We start from the raw sequence: 24,409 nt of genomic DNA on the forward strand, positions 1-24,409 counted from the left end.
TGTACACATGTTGTTCATGTTGAAGGGTTCTTTTGGTTCATGGTTTCAGTTCTCCGAACATCCTTCGGATTGAATTTACCTTAGACCAATTTATAAGTTCCTCCTTCCTGCTTTGGCACCAAAACTGATGGGCCCGTGATGCACGGGAGGGTGTATAGGCAGAGGGGAGGGGTTACACTTTTTAAAGTGTAATACTTTGTGTGGCCTCCGGAGGCAGTAGCTATACACCCAATTGTCTGGGTCTCCCAATAGGAGCTAGAAGAAAAGGAATTTACGGTAAGTAAACAAAATTCCCTTCTTTATTGGGATTTTGTGAGGTACTGTCACAAAGTAGTGACATGATACATGGTTTTTTAAATATTTTAAAAATATTAATCTGAAAATTGTGACTTGCATTTGTATTCAGCCCCTCTAAGTCAATACTTTTTAGGACCACTTTGCTCTGCAATTACTGCTGCAAGTCTTTTTGGGGTGATCCTCTACCAGACTTCCACATCTAAAGGCTTGAAAATTTGCAAAATAGCTGTAGCTCAGAGTGGATGGAGGCGTCTGTGAACAGCAATTTTTAAGTCTTGCCACCGGTTCTCCATCGGATTTAGGTCTGGACTGTGACTGACTGGGCCTTTTACATCTATGAATATACTCTGAGCTAAACCATCCATTGTAGATCTCGCAGTGTGCTTGGGATTGATTGAAGGTGAATCTACACCCCAGTCTTAAGCCTTTTGCAGGCTCGAACAGGTTTTCCTACAGGATTGCCCTGTTCTTAGCTCCATCCATTTTCACATAAACACTAACCAGCTTCTCTATCCTTGCTGAAGGAAAGCATCTTCAAAGAGCATGATGCTGCTACCACCATGTGGGAAGGTGGGGATGGTGATTTTCAGGTGATGTGAAGTTAGTTATCTGCCCCATGCAGAGTTTTGCATTTAGTTAACCCCTTTACGACCGCCGATACGCCTTTTAACGGCGGCATATTCGGGTACTTTTTCCGATCCGCCGCTTTTTAACGGCGGTCGGAAAAAAGGGTCTAGCGCCCCCCAGAGTCGGAAAATTTCCGGGGTCTCAGCTGCCGGGGGTAGCTGAGACCCTGGAGATTACGGTTCAGGCCGGTTTTTTCATTTAAAGGTACGGTGATCGCCGTTATTAACCGAATAACGGCAAGCATGTACCTGCAAAATGAAATGCCGGTTTTTAATGCATTTTAATGGTTTCTCTCACATTTGACGTGATCTAACAGTCAAATGTGAGAGATCGGTCCTTGTCCGGTCCCTCTCGGTCCCCCCCCGGTACCTGGGTCTCGTTACCGAGTTCCCACGGCATTCCCCCGGCCCCCCTCCTTCTCGTGTCCGTGTAAAATGGCGGGCGCATGCGCAGTTCGACCGCTAAAGTCTGCCTCCTTCCACCTAGCAACGTCAGGAATTTATTTCATTGGTTCCTGACATTTGAACACTGTGTTAGACCCTATCACAGTGATCAAATACCCCAAATATTTTGGAAATGGCAGCATTTGGGTCTGCCTCCCTCTTCTCTCCCTTGTAGTTGATCTGGGAGAGAAGAGAGAGAGAGACTACATTTGCTGCCGTTTCTGTCAGAAAAAAAAACACCAATTTTTATTATAAATCAGTCATCCTCATCCCCAATATCCTCACCCAAAATATCCCCCCCCCAAATATCCTCATCACCTCCGTCAGAATCCCCCCTTAGTTAGAATTTTTATTTTAGATTTTTTTTTTTCTTATATCAGGGTTAGATCAGGGTTAGCATCAGGGTTAGCATCAGGGTTAGATCAGGGTTAGATCAGGGTTAGATCAGGGTTAGGATCAGTGTTAGGATCAGGGTTAGGGTTAAAAAAATCTAAAAAAAAATTTTCAAAAAATTTAAAAAAAAAAAAAAAATTGTAGTATTTTTTTTTCTTTTTTTTGCTAGGCAGTGAAAAATACTGTAATGGCGCGGAGAACATTTACCGCCGAGCAGGCATACATGCTTCTTGCCTCCGGCAGTTCAGGCTCGGATACAGAGTCTGCCTCTGAAATCGAGCGATTTTCGGATGGTGACGACTCGGCTTCCTCCTCGGGATCCGACAGCCCGATGGTAGCGGAGTCGGTCGTCACTGCTGAAACGTCAGAGGCAGGTCCAAGTAGTGCCCTTCCCCGGCCACTATGGTATCCTGACCCGTCCTTCTCCCCTCAAATTCCTCCGTTTGTAGCAACCCCCGGTATAAATGTAAATGTCACAAATTTTACCCCATTAGATTTTTTCCAAATTTATGTTACCCCAGAAGTCCTCCAATTATTTGTCCACCAAACCAATTTATATGCCCGTCAATATATATCCCAACATCCTACCTCCATCCATTCCCGCTCCTGGATCCCCACAAATGTCCCCGAACTTAAAAAGTTTTTGGGCATAACTTTTAACATGGGGTTAGTGAAAAAATCTACACTCCGCTCGTACTGGGCAACAAAAACAGTGCACAGCACCCCTGTGTTTGCAGCCATCATGACCCGATCCCGATATGAGACCCTTTTGCGATTCCTGCACTTTAACGATAATTCCCAAGCCCTCCAAAGAAATGACCCAAACTATGACCGACTTTATAAATTGAGACCCCTAATATCCCTTCTAAAAACTACCTTCCTAAATTCGTATACCCCTGACAAAAATGTTTCTATAGACGAGTCCCTTATGAGCTATAAGGGCCGTCTGTCTTTCCGCCAATTTATCCCCTCCAAGCGTGCCAAATATGGTATAAAATTATACAAAATGTGCGAAAGCACAACCGGTTACACGTGTGCCTTTCTCATTTACGAAGGGAGGGACCGCCAAATCAACCCCCCAAACTGCCCCCAGACAATTGGCATCCCTGGCAAAATTGTTTGGGAGCTAATGACCCCCTTCCTTGAGAAAGGCAATCACGTGTATACTGATAATTACTATACCAGTGTCCCCCTTTCTAAATCCCTCCACGCTGCAAACACAGGGGCCTGTGGAACAATCAGAAAAAACAGAGTTGGTCTACCCCCACAGTTGGTGTCTAAACGTGTGGAGAAGGGTGCGTCCTCCTCAATGGCAAGTGACCATCTTCTTGCCATAAAATGGAGAGACCGCAAGGATGTTTTCATGCTGACCACATTGCATGCGGACACCACTGTGACGGTCAGGGACAGGGGCGCCACCAGTGACAAACAGAAGCCGCTCTGTGTCGCAGACTACAATAAGTTCATGGGAGGTGTAGATTTGTCTGACCAGGTGCTTCAGCCTTATCTAGTGAAGCGAAAAACCAAAACCTGGTATAAAAAGGTAGCAATCTATCTCCTACAGGTTGCTACCTATAATAGCTTCATCCTCTATAGAAAATCTCAAGGACCGCTCTCTTTCCTCCAATACCAGGAGAAAATTATTGAGAGCCTCCTCTTTGACTCGGAGGCACAGGAGGAAGCCTTCGAGTCAGAGGATGTCCGGAGACTTTCCGAGCGTCATTTCATTCGCCCCATCCCTTCCACTCCCACCCAAAGGTATCCCCAAAAAAGATGCCGTGTTTGTAGAAAGCACGGCACAAGGAGCGATTCCCGGTACTTCTGCCCCATGTGCCCCTCCCAACCAGGCCTTTGCATCTCCCCCTGTTTTGAAACCTATCACACATCCCTCAATTATTAATTGGCATAAATAAATTACACCAAACTGTGTGGTAGCAGCTTTTTTTTAATTTTGAAAATACTTTACTTTTATATTTCTGTTCAGTAATTTTTTTTTCTTGGACTAGTAATAAAGAGAAAATTTTCAGCAGTAAAACACATTTTACCCCATTTCACAATTAATTCCAGGACTTTATCATCACATACCAAACAATTATTCAGACGAAACCCAGTCCACATGCCCACGTCTTTAGACTCCAGAGTGTGGACCCCACTAACGTTCTTGAAAAGTCTCATCATTTGACAACTTTCCAGGACTTCATTACTCAAACATTTTTTTTACCAATTATTTTAGTTTGACTCATATTACCACTAGGTCTTACTACACAAAACTTTTCTTTGCATTTATCTTGGTATTATGGGCATGATCATTTTATTGGAGGATCCCCTAACAATGATGCTGTGCCATATTCAAACACTATGGGCTTTACTGCAGGGTTCTTGCCGAACCACCTGCATCGAACAATACTTTCAGAATTCTGTAACGGATTGGTCGTTTTGTGCACATAGCGGTTCCTACCTTGGCGGGCAGGAGCCTGTTATGATGTACCATGTCGCTTGGCACATTTGTCCCTCATATAGGGATTGATGGAGCTAAGAAGACATTGTACGACCAGTTATTTGGAAGATAAAGCTGTCCTTCCGGCCCTGCTGGTGTTCTGTCATCTTTGGCACACTCAGGTTTGCCACATAGTGGCTGCCAACTCCTCCACATTTGAACATTTTGCCCTTCCGTCCAATAAAGTTTATTCTTCCTTCTACAACTGTTTTGTTAGCAAGACCAAGTCCAGTAAATGTGTTTTTAGGGGCATGCCGCCCTTTTGTGAGTAATAATTCCTGGAAGGATTTTCTTGTTTGGTAGCACAATGTCTCTGTAAGCTTTGAATAGGTTCTGGGATTCCATCAGTTTTACCCTGAAGACCAAATGGTGCACCATCTATAATAGGCATCAGCTGCATAAAAAATGGTGTCAAACTACTCCCTACCTCTGTAAACAAATACATTACAGGGTATAACTTACAAAGACATTTATGGGGTTTTTCTGTTCTTGAAACCCAAAAGCTCTGCAAATTTGAGAATATATTCCAAATTCAGCCAAATTTGCTTTCAAAAATTCAAATATTGCTCCTTTCGTTCCAAGCTCTACCATGTGCCCGTACAGAGGTTTCTCGCCACATGTGGGGTATCGGCGCGCTCATAAGAAAGTGGGTAACAAAGTGTGAGCTCCAATTTTTGGAGCTACCTCTTGAAAAAGTGAGAAAATTGATGCTAAAGCAACATTTTTGCTAAAAAAATGAAAATTTTCAATATGACAACCTAATGTTAGCAAATTCTGTGAAGTACCTGTCAGTCCAAAATGCTCACTATACCCCTAGATAGAAGCCTTAAGGGGTCTAGTTTCCAAAATGGAGTCACTTGAGGGGGGTTTCTGCTGTTTAGGTACCTTAGGGGACCTGTAAATGTAACATGGTGCCCGCAATCTGTTTCTGCCAAATTTGCTTTCAAAAATTCAAATATTGCTCCTTTCGTTCCAAGCTCTACCATGTGCCCGTACAGAGGTTTCTCGCCACATGTGGGGTATCGGCGCGCTCATAAGAAAGTGGGTAACAAAGTGTGAGCTCCAATTTTTGGAGCTACCTCTTGAAAAAGTGAGAAAATTGATGCTAAAGCAACATTTTTGCTAAAAAAATGAAAATTTTCAATATCACAACCTAATGTTAGCAAATTCTGTGAAGTACCTGTCAGTCCAAAATGCTCACTATACCCCTAGATAGAAGCCTTAAGGGGTCTAGTTTCCAAAATGGAGTCACTTGAGGGGGGGTTTCTGCTGTTTAGGTACCTTAGGGGACCTGTAAATGTAACATGGTGCCCGCAATCTGTTTCTGCCAAATTTGCTTTCAAAAATTCAAATATTGCTCCTTTCGTTCCAAGCTCTACCATGTGCCCGTACAGAGGTTTCTCGCCACATGTGGGGTATCGGCGCGCTCATAAGAAAGTGGGTAACAAAGTGTGAGCTCCAATTTTTGGAGCTACCTCTTGAAAAAGTGAGAAAATTGATGCTAAAGCAACATTTTTGCTAAAAAAATGAAAATTTTCAATATGACAACCTAATGTTAGCAAATTCTGTGAAGTACCTGTCAGTCCAAAATGCTCACTATACCCCTAGATAGAAGCCTTAAGGGGTCTAGTTTCCAAAATGGAGTCACTTGAGGGGGGTTTCTGCTGTTTAGGTACCTTAGGGGACCTGTAAATGTAACATGGTGCCCGCAATCTGTTTCTGCCAAATTTGCTTTCAAAAATTCAAATATTGCTCCTTTCGTTCCAAGCTCTACCATGTGCCCGTACAGAGGTTTCTCGCCACATGTGGGGTATCGGCGCGCTCATAAGAAAGTGGGTAACAAAGTGTGAGCTCCAATTTTTGGAGCTACCTCTTGAAAAAGTGAGAAAATTGATGCTAAAGCAACATTTTTGGGTAAAATGTTATTTTTTTTTTTTTTCATTCCACATTACTTTAGTTCATGTGAGGCACCTGAAGGGTTAATAAACTTCTTTGATGTGGTTTTGAGTACCTTGAGGGGTGCAGATTTTAGAATGGGGTCACTTTTGGGTATTTTCTGTCATCTAGGCCTCTCAAAGTCACTTCAAATGTGATGTGGTCCCTAAAAAAATGGTTTTGTAAATTTTCTTGAAAAAATGGGAAATTGCTGATGAACTTTGACCCCTTATAACTTCCTAACCCCAAAAAATTTTGTTTCAAAAATTGTGATGATGTAAAGTAGACATGTGGGAAATGTTGTTTATTAACTATTTTGTGTGACATAACTCTCTGGTTTATGGGCATAAAAATTAAAAGTTTGAAAATTGCAAAATTTTAATTTTTTTTGTCACATTTCATATTTTTTCACAAAAAAAAAAAAAAAATATCATCCTAAATTTACCTCTAACATGAAGCCCAATATGTCACGAAAAAACAATCTCAGAATCACCGGGATCCATTGAAGCGTTCCAGAGTTATAGCCTTATAAATGGACACTGGTCAAAATTGCAAAAAATGGCCTGGTCATTAAGTACAAAACTGGCTTCGTCCTAAAGGGGTTAAAGTTCTACTTTGGCCTTATCTGACCAGAGCACTTTCTTCCACATGCTAGCTTTGTGCCCTACATGGCAGGTGGAATAAAATGCTCTGATTTCATACTCCAGAAGTGTGTATAATTGGTGCCTGCACCAGAGAAAAAGGCAATTACACCTTTCAGTCAGTGTTAAGAAAGGTCACTACAGTGCAGAGCTGATATCGTTGAGAGTCAATGGCTATTCGTAATACGACAAAGCTCAGCTCTACTGTACTGCTCTCCCCGAACTGACTGCCATGTGATGAAAGGTTTAATCACATTCTGTTCTGCTCCTGTCACTTAATAATCTCACACAGCTCTGCAGGGAGCAGGGCAAGACTGTCTGTCATTATATGTCTCTGCTCTAAGCTAATGTGGGGGGCGTGTTTTTTTTTGTCCCCTCCCCTGTATGACTCTGCCTGCTTATGATTGGTCAATTTCATACAGGGAAAATACACGCCCCAAGAGACAAATCTCTGGTCACACCCCCATGGGAAAAAGAAATTATAACTAAATTTTACTGCTAGTATATCTGCAATGGATTAGAGCAGGGGTGGGGAACCTCCGGCCCGCGGGCCGTATGCGGCCCGCAATGACCTTTTCTGTGGCCCCCGGGGCACTGGAGCAGATTCCCGGTGGCTGTGGTGCTCGGGCAGCCGCTCATCTTGTCTATTGCCGGCAGACAGCACTGGGGGTGGGACTTCCTCCCTCTGGCTCCTACATGCTCCCTGTGAGATTGCAGCTAGAATCAGAGTGATGGGGGAGGGGCCTGCACGGGATATAGAAGGCTGTATAGTGCCCTGCGTTCTACCTCTCACACTCCCATTCTGTGCTCGGCTGTTCATGGCTAGCAGGTCTTTTCTTGGAGAGAAAAGACGAGAATGAAGCCAGCCCTTGAGCTGAGCTGCTGCATCCATCACTTGTGCTGCACCTGATCTTACAGGGCAACTAAGCAGCAGGTACTTATATCTGCGCTAAGTGTGTTTATATCTAATATATACCACCATATATCAAATGTATTTGTCACTTAACTGTCCAGCGTCTGTTGTGTATACGACATGTGCGTGTGCTGTGTATACGGCGTGTGTGCTGTGTATGTGCTGTGTATACGGCGTGTGTGCTGTGTATGTGCTGTGTATGTGCTGTGTATGTGCTGTGTATACGGCGTGTGTGCTGTGTATGTGCTGTGTATACGGCGTGTGTGCTGTGTATGTGCTGTGTATACGGCGTGTGTGCTGTGTATGTGCTGTGTATACGGCGTGTGCGCTGTGTATACGGCGTGTGTGTGTGCTGTGTGTGTGCTGTGTATACGGCATATCTGCTGTGTATACGGCGTGTGTGTGCTGTATATACGGCGTGTGTGTGCTGTATATACGGCGTGTGTGTGCTGTATATACGGCGTGTGTGTGCTGTATATACGGCGTGTGTGCGCTGTGTATACGGCGTGTGTGCTGTGTATACGGCGTGTGTGAGCTGTGTGTGTGCTGTGTATACGGCGTGTGTGTGTGCTGTGTTTGGCACTTAATAAAGTTTCATATTGTAAGGTTTATTGGTATATCTAATTCCTGGTGTGCACATGTTTACATGCAGAACTTTTTGGCTTGTTGAGTGCTGTGTATGGCTTATGTGTGTGCGGTATACGGCATGTGAGTGCTGTGTGCAGTATACAGTATCTCCTGTGCATGTGTACTATATATGGCCAGTGTGTGTCATGGGTAGTGTACAATATGACAACTGTGTCAAGGCTGTGTGCAGTATACGGGCAGTGTGTCAGAGCGGTGTGTGTATGTACAGTGTCTCCTGTGTAATATATATGATTTACCAATCTGCGCTTCAAACAAAGACAAACCTGGAAAAGCAGTTGTGAGACGCAAACATCACAGCGCACCAAAGAGAATCAGCTCTGGCCGCCACAGTAGGGGTATAGGGGAGAGTTAATTAATTGTTTGACCAATTATAGCCGGGTCATTTTCAAGTTGATGATTTTGTGCGGCCCCCGAAGGTTGGTAGAATTTTCCAAATGGCCCCCGGCAGTAAAAAGGTTCCCCACCCCTGGATTAGAGGAAGCAAAGAATAATATAAAAACTATGGTGTACTTAGTTCTGCAGCAAATATTCCTTGATGTGGCCAGTTTGACATACTCAATGTTGAAATGTCCTGTTTAACAGTCTCTGGCATGCTGAAGGGTTTATAAGTCTATAATTTGGGTTCCAATGTACTTACTTTACCAATTCCCCTTCAGTCCCGGCTGCTCCTGGTTGAGGATCGGATGTTTTGTACACATTGATAATGATGTGGCTGCAGGGCTTATGTTCACTATTCATGTCATGTTAGTGAATCATCTTTTTCTTTGTCGCTCTATTGGGAGACCCAGACAATTGGGTGTATAGGCTATGCCTCCGGAGGCCGCACAAAGTATTACACTCAAAAGTGTTAAGCCCCTCCCCTTCTGCCTATACACCCCCCGTGCTCCCACGGGCTCCTCAGTTTTATTGCTTTGTGCGAAGGAGGCAGACCTGCACACATAGCTCCACAGATTGGTCAGCAGCAGCTGCTGACCAGGTCGGATGGAAGAAAAGTGGGCCCATATAGGGCCCCCAGCATGCTCCCTTCTCACCCCACTCTTGTCGGCGGTGTTGTTAAGGTTGAGGTATCCATTGCGGGTACGGAGGCTGGAGCCCACATGCTGTTTTCCTTCCCCATCCCCCTCAGGGCTCTGGGCGAAGTGGGATCCTATCGGTCTCCAGGCACTGAGACCGTGCTTCATCCACAACTCCTGTGGAGCCTGCTGGATAGGAGCCGGGTACCGTTCAGGGACATGGCCCTGCTACTTGAAGGTACTCTGTATCCCTGTGGGGACCGCGCACGGCAACACCTCAGCTTTGCTGGGTGTGCTAGTGCACCGGGGACCGCGGCGCTGACCGGGTTAAACTGTGCCATTACACACTCAGCGTCGCTGAGTGTGTTTATATGTAGGGGCTACCGCGCTAACCGCCGCTGCCATGGGAAACTGCGGCGCGGCTGGGACTTGTAGTTTGCCGGGGACTTCGGCGCTGGCCGCGCTTTTACGGCGGCCACGCTTATACTCGAGTTCCCGGCTTTCTTGCGGCCTAGTTTCCTTCTCTCCCGCCCCCAGCCCTGACAGGCAGGGGAGGGGCGGGACGCTGCACGGAACGAGCAGCACTGAGGGCTGGAGTATGATTTCCATTCTCCACCTCCCTCACTGTGCACAGTGTGAGCACCAGTTCCCGCACTTTCTCGGCCACGCCCACGGCTCCCTCCTCTCGTCAGGACGCCGCAGCCATTCCTGTCAGCTCCTCCGACGCTGCAGAGAGGGACAAACCCTGGGAGACCCAGACACGGTCTCTGGTGGCCTCACAACCGCTTTAAAGCGGGTGGTAAGCAGCATCTGTTGGTGCTAGCCCCATGGTGCTGTAGTGTATTGATACATTATTTGTTTATAGTATACTCTTTCACTGTATGAGCACAGTTCATTCTGGCTATATACCCTATTGTGTTAATCAGGGAAAACAATAGCATGGCGCCCACAAAGGCAGGGGTGCCAAAACACAGGCTTATTATGCTGCCTGCGCCGCTTGTACGACCCAGCTGCCGGCAGGTCCCACTGACCCTCATTGTGTGCAATGTTCGGCCCCTGTGGCACTTCTTCAGCCAGAGCCTCTGCTAAGAGGGGCCCAGGGGGAGCCACCTGTTGACACTGTCCAGGTGACGGGGACTGAGTTTGCAAAACTCTATGAGACTATGGCTAAGATAATAGAAGCCTTGCAGTCCAGGCCGGTATCTCAGCAAAGGGACTCTGTTGAATCATTGTTCCCTGGCCCCCCTCAGTTGGACCAACAATGTCCTCCCGGGGTATCTCATACATCCCAGGCTGAGGGTTCTGACTTAGACCCCAGTCCCAGACCGACTAAGCGGGCTCGCTTAGAATTTCCCTCGACATCATATTGTTCAGGGTCTCAGCGGGGGGAATCTATGGTTGATGATGCGGAGACAGCTGATCAGGATTCTGATCCTGAGGGCGCTCTCAATCTTAATACTCCAGACGGGGACGCCATAGTGAACGATCTTATTGCGTCCATCAATCAAATGCTGGATATTTCTCCCTCAACTCTTCCGGCGGAGGAGTCAGCTTCTCAGCAGGAGAAATTCCGTTTCAGGTTCCCCAAGCGTACACCGAGTATGTTTCTAGACCACTCTGATTTCAGAGAGGCAGTCCAGAATCACCATGCTTGTCCAGATAAGCGTTTTTTTCTAAGCGCCTTAAGGATACACGTTATCCTTTTCCCCCTGACGTGGTTAAAGGTTGGACTCAGTGTCCCAAAGTGGATCCTCCAATCTCCAGACTGGCGGCTAGATCCATACTTGCAGTGGAAGATGGGGCCTCGCTCAAAGATGCCACTGACAGGCAGATGGAGCTCTGGTTGAAATCCATCCATGAAGCTACCGGAGCTTCTTTTGCCCCAGCATTCGCAGCCGTATGGGCGCTACAAGCTATCTCTGCAGGTCAAGCGCAAATTGAAGCAGCCACATGCACGTCCGCGCCACAAGTGGCATCCATTACCACTCAGACCTCGGCATTTGCGTCTTACGCTATTAATGCTGTCCTGGACTCTGCGAGCCGTACGGCGGTTGCTGCCGCCAATTCGGTGGTACTCCGCAGGGCCTTGTGGCTACGGGAATGGAAGGCAGATTCTGCTTCCAAAAAGCGCTTAACCAGTTTGCCAATTTCTGGCGACAGGCTGTTTGGCGAGTGTTTGGATGAAATCATCAAACAATCCAAGGGAAAGGATACATCCTTACCCCAGCCCAAACAGAACATACCCCAACAGAGGAGAGGGCAGTCGAGGTTTCGGTCCTTTCGGGCCGAGGGCAGGTCCCAATTTTCCTCGTCCAAAAGGTCTCAAAGAACAAAGGAACTCTGATGCATGGCGGTCTAAGTCACGTCCTAAAAAGACCACCGGAGGCGCCGCTAACAAAGCGGCTTCCTCATGACTTTCGACCTCCTCTAGCAGCATCCTCGGTCGGTGGCAGGCTCTCCCGCTTTTGTGACACCTGGCTGCCACAAATAAAAGACCGCTGGGTGAGAGACATTCTGTCTCACGGTTACAAGATAGAGTTCACCTCTCGTCCCCCGACTCGATTCTTCAGGTCATCCCCACCTCCCGAGCGAGCCGAGGCTCTTCTGCAGGCGCTGCGCACTCTGAAGGTAGAAGGAGTGGTGATCCCTGTTCCTCTCCAGCAACAGAGCCACGGTTTTTACTCCAACTTGTTTGTAGTCCCAAAGAAGGACGGGTCTTTCCGCCCGGTCCTGGACCTGAAACTGCTCAACAAACACGTAAAAGCCAGACGGTTCAGGATGGAATCACTCCGCTCCGTCATCGCTTCAATGTCCCAAGGAGATTTCCTTGCATCGATCGATATCAAAGATGCTTATCTCCACGTACCGATTGCTCCAGAACACCAGCGCTTCTTGCGCTTCGCCATAGGAAACGAACAACTGCAATTCGTGGCACTGCCGTTCGGCCTGGCAACAGCCCCACGGGTTTTTACCAAGGTTATGGCTACTGTAGTAGCGCTCCTACACTCGCAGGGTTACTCGGTGATCCCGTACTTGGACGATCTGCTAATCAAGGCACCTCTCAAGAGGCATGCCAACGCAGCCTCGACGCTACCCTGGAGACTCTCCAGGGTTTCGGGTGGATCATCAATTTTCCAAAGTCAAATCTGACACCGGCCCAATAACTGACGTATTTTGGCATGGAGTTTCATACCCTCTCAGCGATAGTGAAGCTTCCGCTGATCAAGCAGCAGTCACTACAGAAAGGGGTACAATCTCTCCTTCAAGGCCAGTCACACCCCTTGAGGCGCTTCATGCACTTCCTGGGGAAGATGGTGGCAGCAATGGAGGCAGTCCCTTTCGCGCAGTTTCACCTGCGTCCCCTTCAATGGGACATCCTACGCAAATGGGACAGGTAGTCGACGTCCCTCGACAGGACCGTCTCCCTCTCTCAGGCGACCAAAGCTTCCCTTCGGTGGTGGCTTTTTCCCACTTCATTATCGAAGGGGAAATCCTTCCTACCCCCATCCTGGGAAGTAGTCACGACGGACGCGAGTCTGTCAGGGTGGGGAGCGGTTTTTCTCCACCACAGGGCTCAGGGTACGTGGACCCAGCAAGAGTCCTCGCTTCAGATCAATGTTCTGGAAATACGGGCAGTGTATCTTGCCCTGAAAGCGTTCCAGCAGTGGCTGGAAGGCAAGCAGATCAGAATTCGGTCGGACAATTCCACAGCGGTGGCATACATCAACCACCAAGGCGGCACACGCAGCCGGCAAGCCTTCCAGGAAGTCTGGCGGATTTTGATGTGGGTGGAAGCCACGGCCTCCACCATATCCGCAGTTCACATCCCAGGCGTGGAAAACTGGGAAGCAGATTATCTCAGTCGCCAGGGCATGGACGCAGGGGAATGGTCCCTTCACCCGGTCGTGTTTCAGGAGATCTGTTGCCACTGGGGGGTGCCGGACGTCGACCTCATGGCGTCCCGGCACAACAACAAGGTACCAATGTTCATGGCACGGTCTCAAGATCCCAGAGCTATGGCGGCAGACGCCTTAGTTCAGGATTGGTCGCAGTTTCAGCTCCCTTATGTGTTTCCTCCGCTGGCACTGTTGCCCAGAGTGTTACGCAAGATCAGGGCCGACTGCCGCCGCGCCATCCTCGTCGCTCCAGACTGGCCGAGGAGGTCGTGGTACCCGGATCTGTGGCATCTCACGGTCGGCCAACCGTGGGCACTACCAGACCGAACAGACTTGCTATCTCAAGGGCCGTTTTTCCATCTGAATTCTGCGGCCCTCAACCTGACTGTGTGGCCATTGAGTCCTGGATCCTAGCGTCTCCAGGGTTATCTCAAGACGTCATTGCCACTATGAGACAGGCTAGGAAACCAACGTCCGCCAAGATCTATCACAGGACGTGGAAAATTTGTCTGTCGTGGTGCTCTGCTCAGGGTTTTTCTCCCTGGCCATTTGCATTACCTACTTTTCTGTCCTTCCTTCAATCTGGACTGGAAAAGGGTTTGTCGCTCGGCTCCCTTAAGGGACAAGTCTCAGCGCTCTGTGTTTTTCCAGAAGCGCCTAGCCAGACTTCCACAGGTACGCACGTTCCTGCAGGGGGTTTGTCACATAGTTCCACCTTACAAGCGGCCGTTAGAACCCTGGGATCTAAACAGGGTGCTGATGGTTCTTCAGAAACCACCATTCGAGCCAATGAGAGATATTTCCCTCTCACGACTTTCGCAGAAAGTGGTTTTTCTAGTAGCAGTCACTTCCCTTCGGAGAGTGTCTGAGCTAGCAGCGTTGTCGTGCCAAGTCCCTTTCCTGGTGTTTCACCAGGACAAGGTGGTTCTACGTCCGGTTCCGGAATTTCTCCCTAAGGTGGTATCTCCTTTTCATCTCAATCAGGATATTTCCTTACCTTCTTTTTATCCTCATCCAGTTCACCAATGTGAAAAGGATTTGCACTTGTTAGATTTGGTGAGAGCACTCAGACTCTACATTTCTCGTACGGCGCCCCTGCGCCGCTCGGATGCACTCTTTGTCCTTGTCGCTGGCCAGCGTAAAGGGTCACAGGCTTCCAAATCAACCCTGGCTCGGTGGATCAAGGAGCCAATTATCGAAGCTTACCGTTCGGCTGGGCTTCCGGTTCCCTCAGGGCTGAAGGCCCATTCTACCAGAGCCGTGGGCGCGTCCTGGGCTTTGAGGCACCAGGCTACGGCTCAGCAGGTGTGTCAGGCGGCTACCTGGTCGAGCCTGCACACTTTCACGAAGCACTATCAGGTGCATACCTATGCTTCGGCGGATGCCAGCCTAGGTAGACGAGTCCATCAGGCGGCGGTTGCCCACCTGTAGGAAAGGGCCGTTTTACGGCTCTCTTACGAGGTATTATTTTACCCACCCAGGGACTGCTTTTGGACGTCCCAATTGTCTGGGTCTCCCAATAGAGCGACAAAGAAGAAGGGAATTTTGTTTACTTACCGTAAATTCCTTTTCTTCTAGCTCCAATTGGGAGACCCAGCACCCGCCCCTGTTTTTTTGTGTACACATGTTGTTTCATGTTGAATGGTTTCAGTTCTCCGATATTCCTTCGGATTGAAGTTACTTTAAACCAGTTTTTAATTCTTTTTCCTCCTTCTTGCTTTTGCACCAAAACTGAGGAGCCCGTGGGAGCACGGGGGGTGTATAGGCAGAAGGGGAGGGGCTTAACACTTTTGAGTGTAATACTTTGTGCGGCCTCCGGAGGCATAGCCTATACACCCAATTGTCTGGGTCTCCCAATTAGAGCTAGAAGAAAAGGAATTTACGGTAAGTAAACAAAATTCCCTTCTTTGTACTTTTATTTGTATGCTTGTATTCTGCTTGTATGCTTGTGCTCCTCAGAGCATCTGGGGGTATCACAACTCTGGACCAGACTTCAATCAGAGGACAATAAAACTTTCACACTCCTTATCTATGAACTGCTGCAATATTTACTGCCACAACAGTTTGCCCCCTTGCCATGCTGATAGTTCTGCTTCACATAAGGGTACCTTCACACTTAGCGATGCAGCAGCGATCCGACCAGCGATCTGACCTGGTCAGGATCGCTGCTGCATCGCTACATGGTCGCTGGTGAGCTGTCAAACAGGCAGATCTCACCAGCGACCAGTGAACAGCCCCCAGCCAGCAGCGACGTGCAAGCGACGCTGCGCTTGCACGGAGCCGCCGTCTGGAAGCTGCGGAGACTGGTAACTAAGGTAAACATCGGGTATGGTTACCCGATGTTTACATTAGTTACCAGTGTGAGCAGGGAGCCGCGCACACTGAGCGCTGGCTCCTTGCTCTCCTAGCTACAGTACACATCGGGTTAATTAACCCGATGTGTAATGCAGCTACATGTGCAGAGAGCAGGGAGCCGCGCACACTGCTTAGCGCTGGCTCCTTGCTCTCCTAGCTGCTGTACACATCGGGTTAATTAACCCGATGTGTACTGTAGCTAGGAGAGCAAGGAGCCAGCGCTCAGTGTGCTTAGTAATTAACCCGATGTGTACAGCAGCTACATGTGCAGAGAGCCGGAGCCGGCAGCACAGGCAGCGTGAGAGCTGCAGAGGCTGGTAACTAAGGTAAATATCGGGTAACCACCTTGGTTACCCGATGTTTATCTTGGATACAGCTTACCTCAGCTGCCAGACGCCGGCTCCTGCTCCCTGCTCGCTTCATTTGTCGCTCTCTTGCTGTCACACACAGCGATCTGTGTGTCACAGCAGGAGAGCGGCTTTGAAGAAAACGAACCAGGGCTGTGTGTAACGAGCAGCGATCTCGCAGCAGGGGCCAGATCGCTGCTCAGTGTCACACACAGCGAGATCGCTAATGAGGTCACTGCTGCGTCACAAAAAGCGTGACTCAGCAGCAATCTCGGCAGTGAGCTCGCTATGTGTGAAGCACCCCTTACTTGTCTTATTTACTGCTCCATTCTATGTCCTGTTGTGTATAAATATTTGACTTTTTAGATTTTGTGTTATACTGCGCCTGATGAAGAGACCTGAGTAGTCTGGAAAGCTTCTATTATTACCATCTCTTCAGTTAGCCATTAAAAGTAATCCACCACTGAGGACATTTAAAAATGTTTTTATCTATAATGGATAACATGGAACAAAGATATATTATACCTGTATTCTGCAGTTATTTCTGCTAATGCTTGTATTCTCTTTTTAGGTTTCCACGAGGCACCCATATAGAAACTGTCCAGTCTCCTAATGTAAGTTTTTTTTATTATTCTGTATCAGAATATATTGCTATTAAAGTAGGGGTGTTTTGCTCCTTAAGACTTTATAAATACGGATGTAAACGTTATAATTTAATCTTATTTTTAACCAGGTTTACCAACATTGCAGTTAACAAGCAAACCATTTGTAAAGGAAAATTTAAAAGAGCTGAAAGTATTAATTGTCTATTTAAAGGGAACCTGTCGGGTCCACTTTGCCCTCCAACCCAGCAGCATTCACATGAGTATGTCCGAATCCCCTCCCAAACCAGCCCTGTCTAATGCTATTCACTAATGTACCAAGAAACCCAGTCATAAGCTCCGCTGTCCCTATACTAATCAAGGCCTTGCTAGTCGAAGGAGCATTGTTTCCCACGACTAGTCAGCATCCGTTCCATGTTAGTATGCCCCTAAAGACGTGATAACATGAATCGGTGTCACCGCAGCTCATTTTGGCCTTGTCGGTGCATCTTTTAAGCCGGTTGTGCTCTTTTCAGCTTCATTAGGTGCATTGCGCATTACTGGAAATTCATTATCTGGCTCACATACACTTCTGCTGATTTTTCTTGTCATATGCGATGTGCATAATGAAGCCGGGAAACATCCACCTGGTTTCAAAGGCGCACTGACACTGCCCAAATGAGCCGCCTGCATGTGCAAGATTTCCAGGAGCTTGCGGTAACACCGGTGCTGGGAAATCATGTTTTTCCCCTCACCCATGACAGCACCACGTGAGAGAGGGATCCGCCCAGCGAGGACAGGAAACCATTCTGAAATAAAAGGGCGGTACCTCTCCCCTTCGTCAGTTGGTTTCCTGTCCTTGATGGGAGACCTTGTTCTGGAATACAGCGGTTGAAGTAAGAAGTTTGAAGTACAGAAGCTGTATTTACCCAGCCCCGTCCGGTGTCCGGAAAAGCAGGGCGAGTCCTGCGGTGCCGTTCTTCGGGGCTGGAAGCGCCGTCCACCAGCCCTTAGGGAACCTGGTATCCGTGCGGGGGGGTGCGGCAGGGCCCATCAGGGTTTCTGGACCGCCGCTCCGTCCTCCCCCCTTGCGCTCCCCTGCTGCCTAGGACTTCCGAATGTGGCGCACTCTGGGACATGCGCAAGGCATGCAGGGTACAGGAGGCGTGCTTGCGTGACGTCTCCTGAAGAAGATGGCGGCGCCCATGCAGCAGCAGCAGCGGCGGTGTTTCAGGGCAGACGCCGGCCGTCTGGACACCGCTGGGCGCATTGAAACGGGGGGGGCACCTTATGGGACCGGAAGGTGGAGGAGCAGCACGGGTGCTCGTGCCTACATCCCAGGATAGCTTCAGAAAGGCAGCAGCACTCTCTGGAGCACCGGCAGCATAGCCGTATGAACAGTCACCGTTCTAAGTGAAACAGACCTGCCCGGTCTCAATAGCCAGAAGGGCAAATACTCTTGTGGCTCCATGACTTCTGCAGGACCTTTGGATGTTCCTCCAGGACCGGTACCCTTGATCTCCTGTGGTGGGTGAGTGATCTTCGTGAATGTCATTTGCATCATTAGGTGGCTCCTAAAATCCATACGGAGTGTGCCCTGTGCAGAGAGCCAATATGGCCTGCGGGCCGTGTGTCGGAGACCCGTTGTATAGGGCATAGTTGGCAATGTCTCTGCTTCGATCTATGGATTGCTGCATGCGAGTTACAAATGTGTATATGTTGTGAGGTAGCGACCACCATTATGGTAAATGGTCGCTATATGTCGCAGAGGAGAAGGTCGCTGCGATATTAACCTGAAGAGGTTGCTATGGGACTTGTAGTTCCACAAAGGCTTCTTTCTGCATATAAGGGCCAGGTTCCCTTTAAGCCCAGTGTGCTGTACAGGAGTGGAGAATCACAGACCTCCACCTGTGGGTGTGTCCAGTCTGATTAGGAGACTCAGTGTGTGTTCTGCAGAGTGTGAGAGCAGAGCTTGGGAGCTCTGGGTGTATCAGCCTGTTGGAGGCTGACCACGGGGCTCTGGAATTCAGTCTGGGTTTAGACTGGAAGTAGTGTGCAAGCCAGGCTGGTTAGTGCTGTGGCTACTGGACCAAAGCTCTCCTTGAGTGGAGAGACAGACGGGAGTCTGCAGAGTGTCTCTGGGTTCTTGGCCGGAGCCACAGCAAGTGTTGTTCCCTGGCAGGAGCCAGTGTGTACAGGCGCCACACTTCCAATCGAGACCGTATTGGACTGGAAGCGTTGGTGGTTGTGTGGTTGTGCTATGTTTTTGCCTTAAGCCAGGAGAGGCCTGTTATGTTAATGTTTGCCGTTTATAACAAGTTTTTCATAAACGGCTGGAATTTTTATGAAGATACTGTGTCGTCCTGTGACTTTGCCTATGCCTACCTGAGCTAATCCTCACAATGTATTGCTCTATGGTTTGTAGGAGCCCCTTCCTTTGTGACAATTCAGCAGTGGCAGCCTCCACGGTTGGCAACAACACCCCTATGACATACAGCGCAAGTTGGGGTCCATGCCTACACATTGACATGTACACAGTGACAGCTCTGTCTTAACAGCTGTCACTAACAGTGGGGGCTTGTTACTGTCAGTTACGGCACTCACTCTCCAGGTCCCGTATGCACGCACCTGTATGCATGCACTTGTGGGAAACATCAGCAGGAATTCTGAAGCCGGCTATTGCCAAATCCCTGCCTGGCCCGTGATTTTTAGGATCTGGCTACAAACTATTGTAGATCAGCTGAAGGATAAAACTCCTCGGGAGTATATCTTTTTCTAACCTTTTGCCTCTGCCCCCTGCTGCAGTGGTTTCTTGCAGAGTCGTCAGCCGATGCTATCAGGCTAGGAGCCCGTTGTGCAGGATTGTCTAATCTGGCCAGAATGGCATTATGGTTGAAGGGCTGTCCCATATGCCTGCAAACCAAGCATGTATTATGTTCAGGGCCGTATGTCGCTCTGCTCCTTTTGGTAAACAGCTGGAAGATGCATTGGAGACCGTATCCAACGCCAAGCAGCCCTTCCAAAGGTTATCCCGTTTGTTCCAGCAGAGTAGATACTCAAGGTGTCAGAATAGGCCCTGGGGGCACTCTGCCATGCCATCATGTCTCTGAGACACGCTATATCCATGCGGGGCACTATGATATTGTGCTTACCGGCGGCTCCATGGGGCCTGTTCCACTCCAGGGCTCTCCAATGGCAAATCCTGTCTGCCAAACAAAAAAAAAACCCTTAGGAAGATGTTTGAAGGAGACGTCATTCTCTCCTTGCCAGTCAAGACTTCCCTGCTTTGGTGGACGTCCATAGGCAACCTGTCTGTGTGGCTCCTGGCTACCTCGGCATCTGAAGGTGGTCACTGCTGATGCCAGCCGGTACGGCTGGGGATGCTCGCCTCCAGGTGTAGATATCCCTGGGCTGGTGGTCAGCGCAGGAAGCAGCACAGCCCTCACGCCTCCTGACACTAGGGTCTGAAGAACGAGCACTAAATTCCCTTTGCCCCCCCCCCCTCCAGGGTCAGCTCGTTCGGTTGCTGTCGGTCACTCAGTCTACCGTCTCCTTCCTGAAACGCTGGCATCTTACGGTCTTTACTGGGACAGAATCCCCCTCGGCTCTACACTTCACTGGATTCTAAATGCCAATGTTTCATGGTCTCGTGGTAAGCTTGTGGCCTTGGATGTGTGAGCTTGTGGGTTTGAATCCCGATGGGCCATTCCTGTAGTTGGCAGCTTACCTCAGGCGCCATCAACCGCGGCAAGGGGAATGATCCCTGAATCCGCGGATCTTTCAACGGTAGTGGCTCTGTGGAGAATACCACGGAGATACCTGTTTCCTCCAGGCTAAACTGGCATATAGACCAGTTCCATGTTCCCAGCAGTCCAGCCCTCGCGGTGAATGCACTTCCATTCCATGGACCTTCGGAATAGCCTATGCCCTTCCCCCTGTTGTCGTGCTCTCGATGGTTCTCCAAGAGCTCTGGGAAGCTCGGGCGAGGGTCCTTCCCCTTCTGGCCCAAGGGGCCATGGCTCTCTCTCCTGAGGACATTGTCTGTCCCGGATCCTGGGGTTCTGCCGGGGATTCCGGACCTGTTAGTGCAGTTACCTGTGTTCCTCGTGCAGGAAATGTTTTTTTTTCTTCATTTCACAGCTTAGAGCTTGAGAGGTTGTTGCTGATGCGCAAGGGTTCTCCTCTGACCCGGTCTCTTCCTTGCTGCAGAGCCATAAACCGGTTACCACTACACTCTATGGGAGAGGGTGGCAAAAGTTCCCCTTCTTTGCAAATGGTCCCTTGGGTATGAGTTCCTATTCCATGCAAATTGGCATTCTTGCAGACGGGGTTGCTCTAGGATTCTCAATGTACACTCTAGGGGTTCCTGTTCTGCCCTGGGAACCTTATACATTGGAAAACTAGCAGCAGATCGGTGGGTTCAAGGTTATTTGGTTTGTGAGTTCATGCCTGACAGTTCCACCGTGGGATCAAATTAGGGTTGGACGCCCTCACGAGTCCTCCCTTTGAACCTATTGTCAAAAAAAAAAAATCTCCCTGACATTGGAAACGATTTTGCTCTGGGCCTTGGCGTTCGCCCGCAGAATTAGTGCTTACACGCCTTATCGGTTGTACGGCCCTACGCTCAGTTGTTCAACGATAGGCCGGGTCAGGTGTTAATAGGACCCTTTCTCCCAATGGTCGCCTCTCGATTCCATAGCACGCAGGGTATAATCCTCCCTCCTTTTGCGGCCATCCTACAAATACAGGGGTAAAACAGATTCATACGTTGGAGGTTCATAGGGCCCTGCTTCTCTACATCTCAGTGACACATAGTGTGGGGAAAACAGTCCTTTTTCATAGCCCTCTCTGTAGTAGGAAAGGTCTGTGGGTGTGAAACTGCACTATCTCTAGGTGGATTAGGGAGGCCATTGCTTAGCCTACTCATCTAGTGGGACTGCCTTGCCTGAGGGCTTAAGGGCCCTTTCCACTGGTGCGGTGTCTCCCTCCGGAGCTGAGAAGACGAAGGTATCTATTGACCGGATTTGTAGGACCGCTACCTGGTCTTCACATTCTCCTTTTTCTTCCGTCACCATCGGTTGGATCTATCCTCCTCGGCTGATCTCTCGTTTGTAGAAGGGTGCTTGAGACGTTGGTCCCTCCCTAATACGTTATTCTCTGGAAATCTCTCACGTGGTGCTGTCATGGGTGAGGGGAAAACACCTCGGTTACTTACCGGTAGCCGGTTTTTCCAAAACCCATGACAGCACCCATATAATCCCTCCCTTTTCACCCTTAGTGTGCACTATTCTGGGTGTGTGTGTGCGCGTGTGTGTTATAGTTGGTGATAGAGTTAAGTTCTAACGTTTGTTGGAGGTCCTCTCAATTCTCGGTAATCAACTGTCGAAGGGGAGAGGTACCGCCCTTTTATTTCAGAATGGTTTCCTGTCCTCGCTGGGCGGATCCGACTCTGGGGGACTATCGGCTAGTCACAGGCCTAATTACCATTGGAACAATGAGATATAATAATATATATATAATATATAAATATATATATATATATAATAAGTGTGTGTGTTTTTGTTTAAATTTTCATATTAGTGCATAACATTACACAGGGCTGGTTGGGGAGGGTATTTGGGTATACGGGTATCAATACTGCTCGGTTGGAGGGAGTACAGGACCTGACAGGTACCCTTTTTAACCCCTTAACGACCGCGGGCCGTAAAATTACGTCCTAAATGACATAATGTTACTGCCCGCGGTCCTCCGGCGGCAGCATGCCGCGATCGGCACACATCTCAGCTGATTTTCACAGCTGAGATGTGTGCCTGCTAGGCACGAGCAGAATCGTTATCTGCTCGTGCCGATTAACCCCTTATATGGCGCTGTCAATACATGACAGCGCCATTATAAGCGCGATTGCGGTAATATTTTCCTTACCGCCCGATACCGGAAGTCACGTGACGCAATCACGTGACTCCCGATAGTTGTCATGGTAGCACAGGGTCATGTGATGACTCCTGTGCTACACCTGACTTGGTTTCACTTTCGCTGTGCCCGGGGCACAGCAAAAGAGAGAGACAGCGTATCTGCTGTTTACAGCCTTGCAGCTGTGATCAGCAGATACTGCAGAGCGATCGGAATGCTGATCGCAATAGCCCCCTAGGGGGACTAGTAAAATAAAAAAAAAAAGTTAAAAAATAACTTTTAAAAAATTAAAAAAAAACAAAAAAACCTAAAAGTTCAAATCACCCCCCATTCGCCCCATTGAAAATTAAAGGGTTAAAAAAATAAAAAATATACACACATTTGGTATCGCCGCGTTCAGAAACGCCCGATCTATCAAAATATAAAATCAATTACTCTGATCAGTAAACGGCGTAGCGGCAAAAAAATTCCAAACGCCAAAACGACTTTTTTGTCGCCACAACTTTTGCGCAAAATGCAATAAGAGGCGATCAAAACGTAGCATCTGCGCAAAAATGGTACCGTTAAAAACGTCAGCTCGAGACGCAAAAAATAAGCCGTCATTGAGCCTAAGATCCCGAAAAATGAGAACGCTACGGGTCACGGAATATGGCGTAAAACGTGCGCCACTTTTTTCAGACAAACTTCCGATTTTTTTAACCCCTTATATAAAAGTAAACCTATACATGTTTGGTGTCTACGAACTCGCACTGACCTGAGGCATCACACCCACACATCAGTTTTACCATATAGTGAACACAGTGAATAAAATATCTCAAAAACCATAGTGCTATCGCACTTTTTTTGCAATTTTTCAGCATTTGGAATTTTTTTGCCATTTTCTAGTACACAATATGGTAAAACTGATGGTTTCATTTAAAAGTACAGCTCGTTCCGCAAAAAATGAGCCCTCACATGACCATATTGACTGAAAAATAAAAAAGTTACGTCTCTCAGAAAAAGAATGGCGAAAAAAAAAAACGGAAAGCGAAAAATCGGCCGGTTGTGAAGGGGTTAAGAAAAAGATAGGATCCAATACGTGATGCAGTCATTCTTGTAAAAATTGCATTCTACTTTTAAACTTTCATTATCTATACATTTTGACTAGAAAATACAAGTTGGGGTATATTCACAAGTTTTTTTTTTTTTGTTTTTTTTTTTTTTTTTTTGCTGGGTATTTTACATATTTTGCAGTAGCAGCATAATTGATGAGATCTCTGAAAACTCATGTACAGTACATGGTTTTTTTTTTTTTTTTTTCTGCGTGTATGAATACATGTGTGGTCAATATAATGCACCGGCACATGACTTATTCCTTCCGAAGACAGTACTAAGGACCAGGGGGCACTCACTGCGAGTGGAAGAAAAGCGATTCCGGCAGCTAAATAGGAAAAGGTTCTTTACAGTTAGAGCAGTCAGACTGTGGAATGCCCTACCACAAGGGGTAGTAATGGCAGATACTATAACAGCTTTTATAAAAGGGCTGGATGATTTCCTCAGTACACACAACATTGTTGGTTATAAATGACTTAGTGACAATATGTATAACCGGTGGAGGAAGGGTGAACTAGATGGACCTAGGTCTTTTTTCAAGCTTATGTAACTATATGTAACTATTTTGAGCTTCATCTTTTTGCCATAGTACACCGTGTCAAATTTTTCAATGTTTTCACAGGACTTTTCACCCATGAAAATAAATTGCTGAAAAGCACAAGTAAAAATGCAGATAAAACAGTGTGTTTCTTGCCTGCTAGGGTTTTTGGTGCAGAAAAAAAAGTTCTGCCCAAAAAATGCAGTATGTGAACAAAACCCTAAAGTTGTTTTCCATTTCGGTTTAAGGTTTAGTTGAGCTTTTTACGGCGTCACAATTTGGC

General features: G+C 47.8%; 1 protein-coding gene across 2 annotated transcripts in view; it reads left to right on the plus strand.

The window, feature by feature from the left end:
• PARN (poly(A)-specific ribonuclease) overlaps positions 1-24,409 on the plus strand; it is a 242,473-nt gene that overhangs the window by 56,883 nt on the left and 161,181 nt on the right. For both annotated transcript variants that reach the window (XM_075319112.1, XM_075319113.1), the window contains exon 10: positions 16,577-16,619. In XM_075319112.1, the coding sequence (XP_075175227.1) occupies positions 16,577-16,619 (43 nt within the window). The remainder of the gene's footprint in view (positions 1-16,576; positions 16,620-24,409) is intronic.

This window comes from Anomaloglossus baeobatrachus, chromosome 7 (genome assembly GCF_048569485.1).
Source record: "Anomaloglossus baeobatrachus isolate aAnoBae1 chromosome 7, aAnoBae1.hap1, whole genome shotgun sequence".
Classification (NCBI taxonomy): Eukaryota; Metazoa; Chordata; class Amphibia; order Anura; family Aromobatidae; genus Anomaloglossus; species Anomaloglossus baeobatrachus.